Genomic DNA, 19,834 nt, shown 5'->3' with positions numbered 1-19,834 from the left:
GAACAGATTACAAATATTAAAGGGCTGTTAGATGGTCTGTGTAAAATTCCCATGGGTATTAATCGCCTTGGTTTGCTAGACACTTATCCCAAACCCCAGGGATACCCCCTCTTTCTAGACAACTGTCCCTCCCTGGAGATACTTGTCCCCTTCTTGGACATTTATCTTTGGTCATTTCTGCACCTCTTCCATGTTAATAAATGATTAGCAATTACATGCAATTCAAAAAGGCCTTTGCAGGCTGTGTGCACTCTGGAGCCGAAGGTGTTGTGTTTCCTCCACATTCATGGTCCAGAATGACCCAGTCACTCTCATTTCAGTTATACCGGGAACCGCAATATCTCCAACATGGCCATTATTGACATCAAGATGCTCTCCGGCTTCGTACCTGTCAGTTCATCCCTGCAGAAGGTAAGGAATGGCAGTGACATGAATAAGCCATCTCAGGGAAAGGAGGGGGTTACAGAATATTACAATATGGACTGGATAAAAAGAGGGGCCTGGTTAGCACTGAAAAAACTACTTTCCTAGGGATTTTAATGTGTCTGTAGCAGTTGACTAGATTATGGATTCTCAGTCTGGGGGGTCACGCCCTCCAGGAGTCCTAACGGGGTCAGGGTGTCACAACTACCCTGTTTCCTATATTGCTAAATTGGAGGGAGCTCCCAGATAGAGCCTGGCTAAATGGGAGTGAGATTCAAGGGAGGGAGGTGTCCTAATATGGACAAGGTTGAGGATCACTGGATTAGATTAACCAACTGGAATTCCAAACTGACTGTCTCTTGTATAACTGTCTAGATATGTGCATTTCCCGACAAAGCCACTGAACACATGGGTCTCTAACAAGTGATTATTTTGATTGACCCATGCTAGCCATTAGATAACACTTTGGCTCAGTCATTTACTGCAGATTCTGGGGTGTCTTGCTTTCAGTGATTATTAACATTTGAATGTTTCCCCCATTTCCTCGCCTAAAGCTCCGTGAGGATCAGAATGTGATGCAGGTAGAAACCAAGCAAAACCACGTCCTCCTCTATCTGGAGAATGTGAGTTCTGGAAAATCAATTCTTTGGTTTGGGTTTAGCAAGTTTTAATTTTGCATAGAAGATACACATATGTGGAGTGGCTACGTATGTGATAAACTGCATTGATCATGCACCTTTGCCCATTAATCCATCTACCCTGAAACTATTCTAACATTCCAAACCCCTCAGCAGCTTCCAGCAGCCTCCTGTTCTTTTATTCCAAATAAAACACACTAAAAATGTTTCCTCCTTTCAGCCACTGACTGCTGGGGGCCAGGGAGCAACCTCCCCAGTGGGCACACAGCTCCACTAGGGGGTTTCCCCTAAAGCAGCTGGTTCTGGCCACCAGCACAGGCAGGATACTGCACTAGCTGGAGGACTAGTTTTTATCTGGTCTGGAAATTTTGATGTCCCTTCTCCTCCTCATAATTGCTGCGTAGAGAATTTCCCCCTTCCCTCCAATCAGATTGCCCCTGTCTGAGGACTGGAGCTAGCAGGACACAGTCCTGCCCCAGAAGCAGCTTTTTCTAGTCAGAAAAACATGCTGCATCTTTAAAGTTGATTCCCTTGAGGCCCTGCAGGACTAGTAATGGGAGCGTTTACACCACTGGAAAGGGGAGATTCCCAGCTTCTCCGTGGGATGCACACCCTCCCTGCTATACTTGGAGGGACTGCACAGTATTAGATTTCAATGCCATGACCATTTGGGATTTAGAAAGGTCATTTTTAGATGTTGGTTTTGCTTCCTCTCAGCCCTGTGTAGTGGGACTCATGATGACTGAGGATCCCAGCCATACAGGAAGGAGAGGAAAATTAGAACCAGTAACGTTTTTTAAAAACTTTCTAAGACTGTTTCTAAAATGACTGATACAGGCAGGTAAATAATGGATGCCAGGGCTGGAGTGCATCATACACACAGGAGATGTGTGTGTTGGGAACCCACCATAGCTCAGCAGTCTCTGGGGTTGACCCTCTACAGAGGAGTCAGTGTTCTATGAATAAAAGCTGATGCCCATCTCTGTCCCGCCCCGTTCCCAGGTCTCACGGAAGACTGTCAGTTTCTCTTTCTCAGTTGAACAAGACCTTCCTGTGTCCAACATCAAACCAGCTTCAGTGCTGATCTACGATTACTATGAAACAGGTAGGAGGGCTTTGTTTAGACCACACACCGGGTGGCGGGGAGTGTCACTGCATTTATTAAAACTGATGGAGGGCCGTTACAATTGAGAGGCTGATGGGGCCTTGGAACTCAATAGGGGTTTGAGCCAAACCTACTCAAGTCAATAGAGAGACACCTGTTTACTTCAGTGAGCTTTGGCTCAGGCCATAGGTGCTGAATGTGCATGATAAGCCTGCTCTGGAATAGGTGATGGACTAGAACTGGGAAGATTTCAAGGAGATCCATTTTGAGCTTCTATGAATCAGGGATACTCCACAGGGAGGGGAGGGTTTGTGTGATGGGCATCAGAGATGGAGTGACTTCTTACTGCAATGGGAATGTTCCCATCTCTTCCAGACGAGAATGCTGTTGCAGAATACAAGTTACTCTGCAATGAGACTACCCCTGAAAGCATCTAATAGCCCGGGAAAGGTAAGTGAGAGCTGGAGACACTGAGCAGATACAAGGAGAATGTGGTGAGTGGAGAGCAAGAAGAAAGGTGAGGTAAGTGGGGAGCTGCACTGAGTAGATGAACGGAGGTGGGGTAAACAGGTGGATTGAAGTTCCTGTAGGTTAGGGTATCTAGTCTCCACCAGCCTGATCAAAGAGTAGGGAGACAAGGTTGTTTTCATTTAAGAGCCCAATCCTGCCGGATGTCAAGTTCCCAAAATTGATGGGAGTTGGGGGCACTCAGCAGTTCCCAGGGAGAGCTCTGCCCTCTGCAGCATTGGAGCCCAAGTGCATACAATCAGATAGATGGAAAATGGCTGAAGAGTATTTTGTAAGCGCTACCATCTTCCAAAATGCAGTGCTTTTCGTATTAGCTGTTCCACTGAGATCAGCCCTTCAAAGCCTGCCTTTTCCAGGAACCCACCTGGCCATTTCACAGGGAGCTGGGACTCCTGGAAATTCCATTTCTAGCCAGTGAATCAATGAAATGCTTTCTGAAGAGAAAGCTGGCTCATACTAACTTCATTCTTGGAGCTGGAGTATTGGTAGTTCAGTGGGAGACATCTCGGCTCACATGTGAGGCCCGGTTCAATTCCTGGAAATGGAGCATTCTTACTCCAGGTTGGCTGCTGCCTGCAGGGTTGGGCTGTTGGGGCTGCAGATGTATCCAAAGCTGGGTTCCTTGGTACAGCTTCACAATTCTGCCCTCAGTATAGTTGTGCAGCACAAGTGAGCTGGGCCACTAACCCAGAGTTCAAGAGATTAAGAACATAAGAATGGCCCTACTGGGTCAGACCGAAGGTCCATCTAGCCCAGTATCCTGTCTTCTGACAGTGGCCAATTCCAGGTGCCCCAGAGGGAATGAAGAGAACAGGCAATCATCGAGTGATCCATCCCCTGTCGCCTATTCCCAGCTTTTGGCAAACAGAGGTTAGGGACACCATACCTGCCCATCCTGGCTAATAGCCATTGAAGGACCTATCCTCCATGAATTTATCTAATTCCTTTTTTGAACCCTGTTATATGTCTTGGCCTTCACAACATCCTCTGGCAAGGAGTTCCACAGGTTGACTGTGCGTTGTATGAAAAAATACTTTTTTGTTTGTTTTAAGCCTGCTGCCTATTAATTTCATTTGGTGACCTCTAGTTCTTGTGTTGTGAGAAGGAGTAAATAACACTTCCTTATTTACTTTCTGCACACCAGTCATGATTTTATAGACCTCTGATATCCCCCCTTAGTTTTGTTTTTTTTTCCAAGCTGAAAAGTCCCAATCTTATTAATCTCTCCTCATATGGCAGATGCTTCATACCCCTAAGAATTTGTGTTGCCCTTTTCTGAACCTTTTCTAATTCCAATATATCTTTTCTGAGATGTGGCAACCACATCTGTACACAGTATTCAAGACTGAATCCATTCTCTCCTAGAGCCTATGAATTATGTGTTTGCCTTGTTCTCACTGATGTTTCTGCTTTGCTTTTTTCTCCAGGACTGTGGTGAACGATGAACAAGTGATCAAGTGAACAAGTGATTCCTCTGTTCAGTCACAGAAAGACCATTTCATTGCACTTCACCCTTCTAATCACAGGCGTCCATGACAACGTGTGTCATTTTTACCTGAACTTAGGCTTGATGCTTCCTTCCATGAAGCTTTTCTCCAGGTCCATATCCTGAACATGTATTAGTTCTCTTCAATAAATCTTCTCATTACTGGAGATGTGCACCTGGTCTCTACTTTACTTTGCTTTTTCTTTATAATTTGGTAACAATTAGGACTTTCCCCACAACTCCAGTGGGCTGGACGTTTCTGCTGCAATGATCAGAGGTGCCATTGTTAACTATGGACAAATTTCTATAGTCACCAGGTTCACATTTAATGCCTTATTCGACTAGAGACCCCATCTCAGAGTGATTGATTCAAGCTGTCTGTGCAGACTCAGACAGACAGCACTGCTAGGTGCCACATTTGGAAGGTTTCCTTTACTGCTATGAGGCAAGAAACTTTAATTATTTTTTTTAATGACTGTTCACATAGTGAAGAAACCAGTAGGAAAACCAGAGACAGAGAGAGCAGAGATCATTGCATCCAAGCTCTATCTGGCCTCCAGGGACCACCCGGAATGGTCACATCAGCAAGAGCCTCTGCTCAGCCTCCACCCAACAGCAAGGAGATTCTGTTCCAGTAGCATTTTACTGCAATAGCCTTTTCCTGCCCATGGCACCATGTCAGAAAGGGAAATGCAGCCACATCTAATAATCCTTGGTAGCTATTGTCATGCAGCACGTTTAGCTATTGGTCTGTCTCTCTCTTCTCTCCTGCTTGGGCCCCATCTCCCTTGGAGCCTATGCAATAGTGCTACCCCTCCTCCCCCATTGCACCCACATCACTCCAGTCCTAGAGGGAGACGTCTCCTGCTCCTCCTGTAGGTGCTGCCACCCTCAGTCATGCCATCCTGGGATCTGCAGCAGGGGCTGCTGCTCCACCACTGCAGAGCTCCTAGCACAGCACCCAACGCCTGGGACTTCATGGCCAGTGACACAATTTCGGCCCCAGCTGGAGCTAGTCTGGGAATGACTCAAGTTTCCAGCTCTCATGCATTTCAAACCCTGCCTAGGAGCAATCCCTCTGATGGGCTGCCTTGCCCACCTCCTGGGAAATAGCAGCCACCCAGGGCTGCTGCATGTGTCAGACAGAGTTGTCCCCTGTGACGGGCTGGATCACAGAAACCCCCTTGGGGCTGCCAACTGATGTGCAAAGATTACTTCTGCCCCTGCTTTCGCTGCCAGCTTGGGACTGCAGCACCCTCTCTTGTTGAGCCAGACACGCCCGTCTGCTCCAACACAGACCCAGGATCTGAACCACATGCCCCAAAGCTGCAGACTTAACTGAAAGCAACTTAAGAAGTGTTCCTGTCTTTTAACACTCAGATGCTCAACTCCCAGTGGGGTCCAAACCCCGAATAAATCCGTTTTACACTGTATAAAGCTTATACAGGGTAAACTCATAAATTTTTCGCCCTCTATAACACCGATTGAGAGAGATGCACAGCTGTTTGTCTCCTCCACACCCCCCGCCAGGTATTAATACATACTCTGGGTTAATTAATAAGTAAAAAGTGATTTTATTAAATACAGAAAGTAGGATTTAAGTGGTTCCAAGTAGTAACAAACAGAACAAAGTGAATTACCAAGCAAAATAAAATAAAATATATGCAAGTCTAAGTCTAGTACAGTAATAAAACTGAATACAGATAAAATCTCACCCTCACAGAGATGTTTCAATAAGTTTCTTTCACAGATTGGATGCCTTCCTAGTCTGGGCACAATCCTTTCCCCTGGTACAGCCCTTGTTCCAGCTCAGGTGGTAGCTAGGGGATTTTTCATGATGGCCGCCCCCTTTGTTCTGGTCTACCCACTTATATATCTTTTGGACAAGGCGAGAATCCTTTATCCCTCTGGGTTCCCACCCCTCTTTTCAATGGAAAAGCACCAGGTTAAAGATGGATTCCAGTTCAGGTGACATGATCACATGTCACTGTAAGACTTCATTACCCACTTGCCAGCCCACAGGTATACAGGAAGACTTACAAGTAAAACAGAGCCATCTACAGGTAATTGTCCTGGTTAATGGGAGCCATTAAGATTCCAAACCACCATTAATGGCCCACACTTTGCATAACTACAATAGGACCTCAGAGTTATATTTCATATTTCAAGTTTCAGATACAGGAGTAATACATTCATACAAATAGGATGACCACACTCAGCAGATTATAAGCTTTGTAATGATACTTACAAGAGACCTTTTGCATGAAGCATATTCCAGTTACATTATATTTACACTCATTAGCATATTTTTATAAAATCAAATAGAGTGCAACATCACATCACCCCTCCCATCAGAGGCCAGAGCTGTTTTCAGGTAGAGGTCGGAGAGGAAGCAATTGACACCATTCTTATTGAAGGGGAGAGGGCAGCATTGAGCAGAAAGAGTAGCTCAGGGATATGCTACTCCCCTCTACTGTGAACAATGGGTCAGCCTGGTCCCTGCTTCTCCTCCCTGCAGCACTGGTAAAGGTTAGAGGAGGTGAAGACCCCTGAGGCTGCAGGAGGCTCTTAGGTGAAATGAGAGTCAATGGAATGATGTGGGGCTGGGGGTGCAAAGTTGATGTGAGCCTGGGGCTGTATCATTGATTGCTGGGATGGGGGCAGGCCAGTGTGGGGCTGGGGGTGTAGCATTGATTCATTAGGAAGTGCTACAAGACACATCCCTGTCCTGGATCCCAGCTGACTTCACAGTGGGGCCTGGGCTTGGAGCTCTGCTACAGAGCCTCATGCTTTGATGGTCACCCCCATAGTAATGTCATAGCTATTCTCAGTGTGCTTCCTTTCTCTTCACTAGACGCTTGTCAGTTATTAACTTCTGTCCAAGGAGACCAAGATCATTTGGAAAAAGGAATGAAAATGTGTTTAGTGAATTTGAAATTGTGACACTAATAAAAATTGAACCAATGTGAAAAAATCAATGGGCTGGAAAATGTCATTTCATTCCTTACTAAGAATCACAACAAGGAGAAGGCAGTGATGTGACACCTCTATGATATCACTGGGACAAACAGATATCAAGGGGTGGTCTGGATGCCTGCAGGAGGCACAATTTACCTTGGCACCAGCTACCCACCAACTTAATCTAGAAATTGCCAGCCAAACTGGCAGAGCTTTAGGAACATCTCTCACCAGGAGAGGCAGGAAATGATCTTCCATGTTATCTCCCCTGGATCCCATGGCTCCACGAGGGATTGCTGCCTACATGCAGGGTTAGGAGAGCTAGTGGGGCAGGGAAGGTTCTCACTGCACAGCTCTCCAGAGCAAACATGGAGCTAGCCTTCTGCTGAAGAACCCCTCATCCTTCTCAGGCACTGGGGAAGGGAAGGGGCTCTAGGTGAGTTCTAGTAGGAATCCAACAAGGATTTGTTGAGTGTTATATGTGGTGTCCTGACCCAGGGGCTTCTCTCTCTTGCTTTTGTGTCAGTCCGGGAGACAGTGTTGGGAGCCAGATCACTACAGGGAACAAAAGGTACTAACACACCACGGGGAGTCATTGCCATTGGTGTCCCCTTGTATGGCTGGAGTCAGTCTCAGAGGAGGGGGCTTATTTCTAGGGGTCCTGTTGTCTGGCTGGGTTCTTTACACCTTTGGTGCAGCAGCAGACCATTCAGCTGGTAGATCCCCTCCCTGGCCTGTCCTCTGCCTCCATCAGGATTTCACCTTCAGCTGCTAGTCTCTGAACAAGGAGTCTCTCTCTCCAGTTGCTGAGGAGATGGACATGGTGGGCAAGCATAAGGGGCCCTTCAGAAAGAGATGAAAAAAGCTTCAATTCTCTTTGTCCCTGAGAGAGTCTGGATCACAAACCCAGGGGCGAGTGGTGGGGGCTCAGGATGGGTGACCTGTCCCTGGGATGGGGACACCCAGGGTCTGCAGCACAAGTCTCCCAGCTCTCCTGTGATCATGGGGTTGAATTAGTGCCTGGGTTTAAAGATGTTTCTCACTTGGGATATAATATAACAGCTATGTAGCCTAAATTGGCCTATTCCCTGTTCTTTTATGCTAACTATCCCATAATACCTTGTATTAGCTAAATTTTACTGTAACAGTAGGTAGGGAGTTGTACTCACAGGCCAGTACTCAAATGTCCCAAAGGAAAAGGACAAAACATATGATTGTTCTACCCATATACAAACCTAGGAGATACCTTCACATTCTTGGGTACCTGGAATGCATGTGTTCAGAACAAAGCGATGAGAGGTGAACCATGGTACCAGAAGAAAAAGCTAGAAAGCTGATGGGTGAAATCTAGTTTCAGATGCTGTACAATGTTCCTTGGGCTTGTAAGCAGGTTGAGTATAAAAAGATGGCTGTAGAGGTATAACTTTGGGAGCACACCTTCTGCGTAAGGTGAATATAACATCACTGTACAAGACGGCTTCCCATAGACTTGTATTGAACCTTCTTCCTATTCTGTATTATTATTCACTTATAGCAATAAACCTGAATGACATAGGTTATTTGGTCTCTTAAGTATATTTTATAATGAACCAAAGTGTGATCAAGCAATTGACTATACAATTTATCAACACATGGCACTTGCCTTGGCCAAGGGTGGCCTAATGGGATCCCAGCTGGGAGGACACAATGGGAACATGGATCTTCTAGTGTCTCCATTGCAGCATCCCACAAGGTTAAGGTTAAACTCCCCCGTGCCCCTATTTGGGATATGCCACTAGTGATTAAACGGGCTTGCACCAGAAATTATACTGTTCAAATTATCATTTTTTATTGTTTGCATGTTGGCTATATTGTTACCATTACCTATTCTCTTATATTTTACACATCCTGAACATCCCCTTTGCCGAGGGGAAGCATAAAACCTTTTACACCTGCATTTCCCACCCCATTGCGCTTGTCATGCACTTTGGATGTGCTTCCATTGTCTATTTAAGATCCCAATCCACTTACTCCCTGGACAAGGACACTCTGATTTCTGTCATGTATAGAGTGGACTAACATAGCTGGACTAATGGGTATCCATGGTACTGAGGTCAGCTAGTTTTATACTGAAAGTTTCATTATTAGATTTGATACACAGGCGCTTCAAATTCATGAAAACAGAAAGGCTGAATATTTACATCTTTCCCACTATATCTGTGCACTATTAAGGATTTATGTACAGATACAATATATACATGCAACAAGGTTGAACCACTAAAAAAAAAAAACATTACAACAGAAATTTTAAAGCTCTTTGAATTGTTCATGGTAACTCACTTGGAATATGTTCTTTGAGCTTTCTATCTGGTCCCCTCAATTACATATTATTGCTTCTGTTGCCTGATTGGCTGACCTAGCATGTGTAAAATGACTTCACGTCCATTTTAATGAATTTTGTTTAATTCACTCATGCCAACATCTACAAGAGCTCGCTGGAACATTAATGTTGTTTTCAGTAAGTCTTGGAACACAGGAGGAGTTCTAGAAGACTGGCCCCTGTCACCATTTTGTGTGGTGCTAGGTGTGTTTAGAGCACACCTACCAGATGAGGCCCCACAGGCAAGGTAGGCAAGGAAATGCCTATTCCCAGCTGGTTTGTGGATTGCACTGGGGCTTAGGCATGAGACAGGTACCCGGGTGCCTAAACTGGGGAAGGAAATCCAGAGAAGAGCAGCAAAAATGATGAAAGGTCTAGAAAACATGACTTAGGAGGGGAGATGGAAAAAATCGGTCTTGTTTAGTCTGGAAAAGAGATGACTGAGGGGGACATGATAAAATTTTTCAAGTACATAAAAGCTTGTTGCAAGGAGTAGGGAGAAAAATTGTTCTTCCTAACCTCTGAGGATAGGACAAGAAACTATGATCTTAAATTGCAGCAATTGCACAAACTTCCTAACTGTCAGGATGGTTAAGCTCTGGAATAAATTGCCTAGGGAGGCTGTGGAATCTCCATCACTGGAGATTTTAAAAAGCAGGTTAGACAAACACCTGTCAGGGATGGTCTAGATAATCCGGCCATGAGTCCAGGGGACTGGACTGGAAGACCTCTCGAGGTCCCTTCCAGTCCTACAATGCTATGATTCTATGCCCAGAGGCAGGAATTTAGGCACATAAGGGACTTTTATGGTGACAATTAAATAACCTCTAGAGATAGGCAGCCACTGAACTGGTGTTCTGCGGGTCTCAGTGGTGCCTAAATGTTGGATTTGGGCACCTAGCTCACATTTTTGGTACCAAGTCCTTTTGTGGAGCTGAGCCACGGTTAGCACATTCTCCTTTTTATTTTTGCAAACCCTGTTCAGTTATATAATCAATCTCTCTCTCTCCGAATACTGGAATTGTGTTCCTAAACACAGAAACAAAAAAGGAAGGAAATTCAAAAAGAAACTGAGGGCACGGAGGAGCTAAGTCCAAAAAGCAGAAAAAAAGGGCTACTGGGTTCATAACTGACGCAGGATTTGAATATAAATTGACCAAATGTTGCAAATTATACGTCGTGCTGGTAGTACAGCCTGTTATTAAAGTTATTTGAGACTTGTCATTATACGACCTTGTTGTCAGTTACCCATAACTTTGCTGCACTTTAACCATTTGGTCTGAAATTCTCCATTCTTCTTGTCTGTCTCAGGCTGATTTTAACTTCCTATAGCCCCTCAGATTTTCTTATCTTCAGCACACTGGCTCCCTGATCATGCCCAACACTGCTTTTATCATTTCTCTTTATTTTAATGATGTGAGCCCTGCTCAGTATCATTGGAGAGCCACCAGTCCCAGCAGTAACTCTGCGCTGATGTGAAGAGATGATGAAATATTAATAACCACTGCTTTTCCAGTCTCCTCAATATGGGTTTCATTCTGTGAGTGCAAGTACTGATGTATTCTTGTGAGCGTCAGGAAAATGAAACCCAGAAGTCTGGACTAGGACTTCCCTTCCACTGGGCTGAAAACTCTGTGCATTTTGTGTGATTCAGACAAAAGCTTCCCTTAGTCTGTCGTTTTGTAGCATTGAATCATCTAAGAACATTTCAGCTGCTCCCTTTGGTATTATCACTCATTAGTTCTAGACTTTGACATGTCCCAAAGGTCTCAGAAATGTGTTTCTATGCTCAGCACATGATGTAAACCTTATAAAGAAGGGGCGGGGGGGTTCATGTGTGACTCCCTGGCATTCAGAAGAATTATTCTGCATCACCCCTTCACTTCTATTATTGGGTTTTCACTAAAGGCAATATCAACAAGATATTTCCCTTCTTCTTTTCTCTTTAAACAGTTCTTCCTTCCTCTTCAGAAAATGAAGAACTTTATTATCTGCACAGTTTAGGAAGTTGAGGACAGCCAGAAAACCTTGAATTCAAACACATATTTTCCAGCATCCATAAAACTATGAAAGAGATACTGGCAACTTCCTTGGAAGTTCCTGAATCAATGTTCATGCTTTCCTAGCCAAATGTCTGATCTCTGCCTTGACTTCACAATCAAAAGTGTCAGTGATGGCTGCTGGAGTTTGGACTCTGCCAGAGCTGAAGGATCTTGCCTTATATCCTTTCAGTCTTGTCAATATCAAGGAAGACATCTTCTCTCTAGCTTACTTAAGCTGTTTCTTCTTCATTTGGTCTGAACTAGGGTGTGTTATTACTGCTATAGATTTGACTACTTTGCTTAAAACCATTATTTCCTGTACCTGTATTCTATAAAGATGAGGAATTATCCTTCTGAAATCTCAGAAACTAGTGTGACAATAGGATAAATGTTGACTTCTAATGTTAACCAGCTAACTACTGAGTCAGAGCAGTATTACAATTTCCTTTCTGATGTAATTACTTAGTTTTTAATTAGTAAAGAAGAGAGACTAGACTTCAGGTACTTCCCCACCAACACCTTTAAAATAGCATTAGAAGGGACCCAATAACGCTGGTAGCCTTTCTGTTGTGTCCTGTAAGCAGCCTCTTTCAAAGACAATGGCACATTTCTAAAGTCAGTTACCTCATAGTTAATGTCATATATACCAATGAAGTCAATAAACTTATTCCAGACTTTCACAAATCTAACTGAGAGGGGAATTGGGGTCCACTGAGAGGGGAATTGGGGTCCATATCTCTCAAGGACATTTCATGATTTGAGGATGCATGTCTAGAGCACAATCTCTGAATTGATTGTGAGGTCTACTGTCCAAACAATGAGAGAAATTCACCAGTACATTAATTGATTGTGTGATCATTAGGTTGCGCACTTGTGTGAGACAAGAATTTTTTACACCAAGCAACCAAAATCTGACAAATCCCTCCCCACCATTAGCAACCACCCAAGCTGTGCCATGTCATAGATTACACACTCCCCTCAAATGCCTAAAATGACTCCAGCTAAGCATTGAATCCTTTACCATCATGGCCACTCATCCTGACTCCTTAAGAAAAGTGGAAATTCCTTGAAGCACTAAAGGTTTTCTTAAACTGTGGTATGGTGTATTGCACATTTTAAGGAAATCAGCGTATTGAAAATGTAAGTAACTCTCTAATTCCCCATGGGGATAACCCAAATCCCTATTTTAATTTACATTTTTATTTTAACCATATATGATGCGGTCAGGTTATCATTTGCCAGAAGGAAGCACTGAAGAAATTAGCTAGCAGTTATGAATGTTTGAAAATCAAGTTTGCAGCATGCGCAGCTTGTTATTGACATTCCTATCACTTGAAGCGTGGAGGTGGGGAAGAAATAGAACAAACCATGCTACTGTATTTGCAAAACCAAAAACTGGTCACAAACATTCTGTTATCCAAACAGAAAACCAAAAGCATGCAGTTTTTTCACCATCTCCAAATGATACTGTTCTGGGAGGCTCCTGCATTCTCAAATCAAGATCCTTTAGCCTGTATAAATCAGCACAGGTGCACTGAAACTTCTCAGCCTGCTGTGAGTAGTACTGCCAATCTCAAGTGATCAACAATCATGAGTCAAACACAAATCATAAGATTAGATCAAATATCAGGAGGTTATTTTTTAAAAAAAATATTATATTGTGTTTTTTCAATCTGTCTTTTGATTGGTGAACTCCTCCTGTCCATCTCCAGTGCATGTCTGTGTGTGCATGTGTGTGTAAGACAGTTAGTGTTGCCACTCTTCCAAATTGATTGGGTAAGGTAATTTTGACCTTGGGTCCAGAAATTTTCACCCTCACATTTTCCCATCCCCTGCCCAGCAATTAATCTTGTCTCCCAGCCCCCACATCAGTTCAGTTCCCCAATTCTGTTGGCCTCATCCCTCTCAGTTCAGTCCCATCCCCTAGGTACAGACTCACCAACCTTACCTCTGCTCCTCCTGAGATCTTCAACCCTCTCTCCCAGAGCTGGGCCCCTCTCCCCCCGTTACCATCTTGGGGGGAGGTTCCAGGGACTCTTCACCCCTCATCCGCTCTTTCCCAGGCCAGGGTCTGCAGGGGGAGGAGCAGAGATGCTGTCCTGTCCATGTTTCTCACCAGAGGGCAGTGGGAGGAGCAGAGCCATCCTGAGCTGCTTTTCTGATGCTCCCAGATCTCCTCTGTTTACTAACTCCCTGCCCTCTCCCCAAGACCATCCATATTATTTCCCAGGTTTCCCATGAGTTTGTTCCAACTCCCCAAGGTTTCATTCTCCTCAAGTTACCCCTACCCCATCTCGCCCCCATACATAGCCCCTTCCACCACAAGGATTTCCCGTTCCCAATGTCCATCATGAACATGGACCTTCTTCTATATTTCGCCCTTCTCTATTCTCTGTCTCCCAAAGCTGAACCTTGCACCAGCCTCCACAAGGATCTTTTCTCCTGTCCCCACCACAGGCTCACCCCAATAAGGTACTCCCTCATCAGCATCAAGGATCAACCCTCCATGGATCTTCCTTCCCTTTCTTCTTGTCCCACCTCCCATGGCTTCTGTCCTAACCCTACCTAGGAAAATACGCCTCAAATTTGGAAAATACACCTCAAGTTTGGAAAGATGCAGGGCGAACACTATATTGGTTACACTATATTGAATCTGTGGCCAAAAAAGAGAAAGTCAGTCCCACCACTGCAACATGGGACCCAAGGTAATGGCTAAAATGCCCCTGAGGCTTTCCTTTTACAAATACAGCTATTACTGCCCCTGCTTTAGACCTTTGCCTTTTGGAAATGAGACGGGGAAGGGAAAATATCTTCTGTAAATGGAGTTTCTGCACATATAGTGGCAACATTATTTTATCACTAGCACAAGGGAACACTGCAGGCAGGCTTAAAGAAGGTACAGACTTTTGAATCTTCTTCTTAGCATATGTGCAATGTGCCTCAGGTGGTATGTGACCAGGATTCATCATCGACTTTGGTCCACTGGTTGGATCATTAGTTTCTCCAGCCTGGGCCAGGTACTGAAGGGGAGTGCGACGTGAACGCTGATCCATGCCCTCCAACGTTTGAATGACTTGGCCTAATTGTTGTCTCACTTACATTTGTAAAAAGAAAAGGAGGACTTGTGGCACCTGAGAGACTAACCAATTTATTTAAGCATAAGCTTTCGTGGGCTACAGCTCACTTCATCGGATGCATTCTCCTCACTGTATTTTCCACTGAATGCATCCGATGAAGTGAGCTGTAGGTCACGAAAGCTTATGCTCAAATAAATTGGTTAGTCTCTAAGGTGCCACAAGTACTCCTTTTCTTTTTGCGAATACAGACTAACACGGCTGCTACTCTGAAACTTAAATTTGTATAAATCAGGATTCCATGTAGTTACAATGATATAAAATCAGTAAAAGTGAGATGTGAATCAGACCAACTGTGCTGCATATTGGAGCACTGACGAAGGCAAGTTGGCATACCCTAAGCTGGGGTCTTCGGCAAACTCCATAAAGCCAATTTGAGATGCTACTCTTATAATAAAACACAGCTTCAGAGTTTGAAAAACTCTTGGGTGACATTTGTCCAGTTGGTACCTTGCAAGGGAAGTGGGAAGAAGATTAAAGTAATAAAAAGGATGAGATTTTTGTCGGTAAATGTCTATTTCACTTTACACACACACACAAACTAATGAAAAAAATAGAATCATAGAATCATAGAATATCAGGGTTGGAAGGGACCTCAGGAGGTCATCTAGTCCAACCCCCTGCTCAAAGCAGGACCAATCCCCAGTTAAATCATCCCAGCCAGGGCTTTGTCAAGCCTGACCTTAAAAACCTCTAAGGAAGGAGATTCTACCACCTCCCTAGGTAACGCATTCCAGTGTTTCACCACCCTCCTAGTGAAAAAGTTTTTCCTAATATCCAACCTAAACCTCCCCCACTGCAACTTGAGACCATTACTCCTTGTCCTGTCCTCTTCTACCACTGAGAATAGTCTAGAACCATCCTCTCTGTAACCACCTCTCAGGTAGTTGAAAGCAGCTATCAAATTCCCCCTCATTCTTCTCTTCTGCAGACTAAACAATCCCAGTTCCCTCAGCCTCTCCACATAAGTCATGTGTTCCAGACCCCTAATCATTTTTGTTGCCCTTTGCTGGACTCTCTCCAATTTATCCACATTTCCATCAATTTCCACAGTTATCCAAATATTTCCATCCATAATAATAGATAATTTTGGAAAAGTAAGAAAAAAGTAAGACAACTACAGTTTGATTTAAGGCTATTTACTTTCTATATTTTGAATATGATATTGACAATTGGTGTTTTAATTGTTAAAAAGATTTAACTTTTTGAATCTCAACATATACTGTGATTAAATAATTAATGTCTGACCCCTGCATAATTTCCAACTGTGAAAATTGTAAGAAATAAAAGTAAGAATAAATGCTTAAAAATAAACAACAATATTATCCATCAAAATTATTTAAAAAATAAAAATTATTGTCTGCCAAGCCTAGTAATAAGCTATCTAAAAGACTTGATACCAGCTGCAAGAGAGCATCGGTGATCCTATAATATACAGAAAGAATCCATATCCGGGACTGATTCAGCATTCCAGAGGCAAGAAGTTGAGGCCTAAAACATAGGTCTGTGAATCAAGAAATCTGGGTTCTACTCCCAGCTTTGTCACTGACACACTTTGTGACAATAGGTAAGACACTTCACCTGTCCATGACTCTATTTTACAACCCATAAACTGTGGAGAACAATGTTTGCCTACCTCACAGCGTTTTCTTAGGCTAATTCTTTAAGGTATTTTGATGAAAGGCAATATAGAAATCCAAAGTAGTATTCCATGCACTTTAGATTCTAAGGACAGAAGTTGTTTATCCCCCATAGCTACAATAGATATGTTTCTCTCTCATATATGCATGGGTGTAAATTATGAAAAAATACAAATATTCAGTATTTTGTCAGAACCATTTAAGAATGCTGAAATATAGTTGTACATATTCATCAGACTGTATAAACTGAACAAATAATACAAATATTCACAGGATCATTTATTGAATAAATATTGTAAAATTCACTGAAAAAGTTATTTGATACATATTTAAGGCCTTACATAATTTCTGATATTGGAGCAATTGTGGATCCCACAATATTAGACTTTCCCTGCAATTTTGATTTTAATTAGCTTGCTTTGCACAGTCCATAATTTTGCAGAAATTTTGAGGTTTGCAACATACACTTTTTTCTCCATTAGTGCAATAGAACCCCATTTGTCTGAGCTGATAGAGGCTGGGGCTTATGTTACCTGCACAAAATTCTCTATTACTTGCACACTGTAGGGGCACCCACCTTTACCCAGTTCCTAGGGCTCAAGGCGTAACCCTCTTAATTTTGGCACCCACCCTTACCCTTAGGGTGTAACCTTACACTCTTCAGGTTTGTGGGGTCTTTTACCAGTGAAAGAGCCTTACACAGTAATATCCTTTTTAAACTCTATTTATTAACAATTACCAAAACAGAATGCACATGCTAAGCATGCAATGCTCACCACTCATCATCAAAGGCAGATGGACTTTTCTTGATGGCCAGTGAGGATCAGGTCATCTGGGGGACTCCTACTTCTGCACAGTGTGGTTGGCAGGGTGTTGAGGTCTGGCAGCTCTGATCTTGGAGCTGTGACCTGGAGTTGGTTCCAAAGAACTTCCTTTGGACCCCACTTTATATAGTAAAACTTGAGTCTTGCTTAGCCATACCTTAACCAATCATTGTACTAAAATATTACTAAACAATTTTCTAACCAATCCTAACATATTGTAAAACAGTCATTTAACCAATTATACCCGACCACCTTAGTTGATTTACACCTAGCAAAATTAGTTATGCAACAGACAGAAACAATCAAAGAACCAGACAGAGACCATACAGATAAACAATAGAGAAGTGGAGACCATAAAGGCAAAACAATAGAAGTATAGATTTTACAGTCACAACTGTTGATAAGTGATTTCTTGCCAAACAGAATGATATCAAAGTTTTCTTTAACCATCTTAAGATCTGTTTCTTTATCTGGTGATGGTGGGTACTATTAGGACAGGATTGCCTTCTTATCTGCCCGATATTGTTGTTTTAATACATTGTTAAAAACAACATTAAACATACATTGTTTTAATGTAATTTAGATGGAATGTAAGGATGTGACTTCTTGCTTCTTGGCTAATGGCTGCTGCTCTCCTAATATGTCTGGAGACAAAGGCCTCAGACCTCACAATATGACTACCGGAAAAGGCCTTATCCTTACACTTGGGCTCTCAGGCCTGGGTAGCTGGGGCTTGGACTGTCAGCCCCACACATGGCAGGGCTACTTCTGTCAGACCCACACATTAAAGATTGTAATATAGTTACAGCAAAATGTCTAGTTTTAAAACAAATAGCAGGCATAACATAATACTTGAGTGTTTATATTGTTCCAGCATTTTTTTCTTAAACAAATAGGTCTTCTCTGGCTTTCCTAAATTACCACAATTAATAAAATTATTACTTTTCTGTGATGTTCCATGTCTTGTCTGCAAATCAGCTGCAATTATTTGATAAGGCTGGTGCTTATCACATTCATATAATTTCTTCTATAAAACATTCAGGGTTTATTAGTCAGTTAAACAAATCTTGGTGGGCTCTAAAAAGACAGTGTATGCACTAGCAAAATGTTTGGTTCCTCCACAGCTGAACAATTTTTTTTTCACTCTGGTGATGCTTTAAAACGTCGAGATGAGCAGCATTAAATATTTAATCAAATGTTATCAGTAAATAGCCACCAAAGGTTTTTAATACCCATAATAGCTACTGAAGATAATTAACAGATTGATTAATTTTACAGATTTTCTTCTGTGCCTTCACTTGTATAAAATCACATCTCGGATTTTAGGGAGTATTGATCTGATATTAGCTCGGGTCATTCTGAGTCTCTCAGGTGAGCATCTGGTTGTGTTTGTTTTGCAAATGTGCGCTGGTATCTCAGTAACTTTGCCATGATTATATTGTTCTTATTCTCTTAGGAACCTCAAAATCATTGACATTATGGGCCAGAACCTCAGATACTCTCTATACTCATACGCTGTTTAGGCAGAGCAACACAGATGAAAAGTTGGCTCAAACAACCATTGGGGAATTTTCCTTGCATATGGAAATCCATGTGTGGTGTGGAGCCAGTATAGCCAGTGCAGATTTATTAACTACAGAAAGATAGATTTTTAAGTGATTAGAAGTAATAAGCATACAGGTCAAAGTTGGTTACTTAAGAAATAAAAGTGAAATCACAATCTGAGTTATGTAAAATAGACAGGATTTGAATCAAGCAGTGTCTCGCCCTGATGGTATAGTTCCTTCATACACCGACTGGAATTCCTCTTTGCAGGCTGGGACCACCTCCCCTTTGTTTGTTCTGCAGACATGATTCCAGGTGTTGAGATGTGAGGGGAGTGAGGACAAATGATGATGCCACTTCCCTGCCTTTATAGGTTCTTTCAGCTTGCTGGAAAGATCTCTTTCTATAATGTGAGTCAAGTGGTCTCCATTGTCTAAGTGCTCTCCCTGAGAAGTCTCAATTTTATAGTTCCTGGGGTAGTCCCTGTGACTGTGGATTCTCCTTAATGAGCCATCAACACATCTTGCTCCTCCATTGTTGTACCTGAAAGGCTGGTTGTGACTGTTCCCAACTTACAGGACATTCAATAACACACACATAGCAAAGTTTCACTACTTCACATACAATGATAGCAAGTACAATCCAACAAGATATTAATATTCAACAGATCAAGACTTTTAAAATGGTACCTCACAATGCATACTTTGTACAAAACATATCATAATTATATCACCATGGTAAATATGGGGGTGCCAGGGTGTTGCTTTGGGGTACAGAGTGTCACATCAACTTAAACCTCTCTTGTTCCCATTGCTTCTTGTCCTATTCTCAGAGAGTAACAAGAACAAGATTTCACTCTCCTCCTTGTAACAACCTTTTATGTACTTGAAAATTGTTATCATGTTCCCCCTCAGTCTTCTCCAGACTAAACAAACCCAATTTTTGATTCAATCTTTCCTCATTGGTCATGTTTTATGTACCTTTAATCATGTTTGTTGCTCTCCTCTGGACTTTCTTCAATTTGTCCACATCGTTCCTGAAATGTGATGCCCAGATTTAGACACAATATTCCAGCTGAGGCTTTATCAGGAAGACACCTAGCATGGCAAATTTCATCCTGAATGTTTTAAAATTTGGCACACTTCTAAGCAA

The 19,834-nt window shown here is 42.7% G+C and overlaps 1 protein-coding gene across 1 annotated transcript in view; it reads left to right on the top strand.

Moving 5' to 3' along the window:
* The window catches only part of LOC311522357 (ovostatin-like), a gene marked incomplete at its 5' end in the record, with an annotated part of 57,092 nt that extends 52,737 nt beyond the window's left edge, over positions 1 to 4,355 (top strand). The window contains 5 exons of the mRNA XM_084631606.1: positions 321 to 411; positions 978 to 1,046; positions 2,064 to 2,166; positions 2,542 to 2,616; positions 4,122 to 4,355. Of these exons, the coding sequence (XP_084487732.1) occupies positions 321 to 411; positions 978 to 1,046; positions 2,064 to 2,166; positions 2,542 to 2,603 (325 nt within the window). The 3' untranslated portion in view covers positions 2,604 to 2,616; positions 4,122 to 4,355. The remainder of the gene's footprint in view (positions 1 to 320; positions 412 to 977; positions 1,047 to 2,063; positions 2,167 to 2,541; positions 2,617 to 4,121) is intronic.
* Positions 4,356 to 19,834: the final 15,479 nt, after the last annotated feature.

Source organism: Lepidochelys olivacea, assembly GCF_965140295.1.
Source record: "Lepidochelys olivacea isolate rLepOli2 genome assembly, chromosome: 1".
Taxonomy (NCBI): domain Eukaryota; kingdom Metazoa; phylum Chordata; order Testudines; family Cheloniidae; genus Lepidochelys; species Lepidochelys olivacea.
Note: the sequence above shows the minus strand (reverse complement) of the source record. Positions and strands in the feature narration are given on the sequence as shown.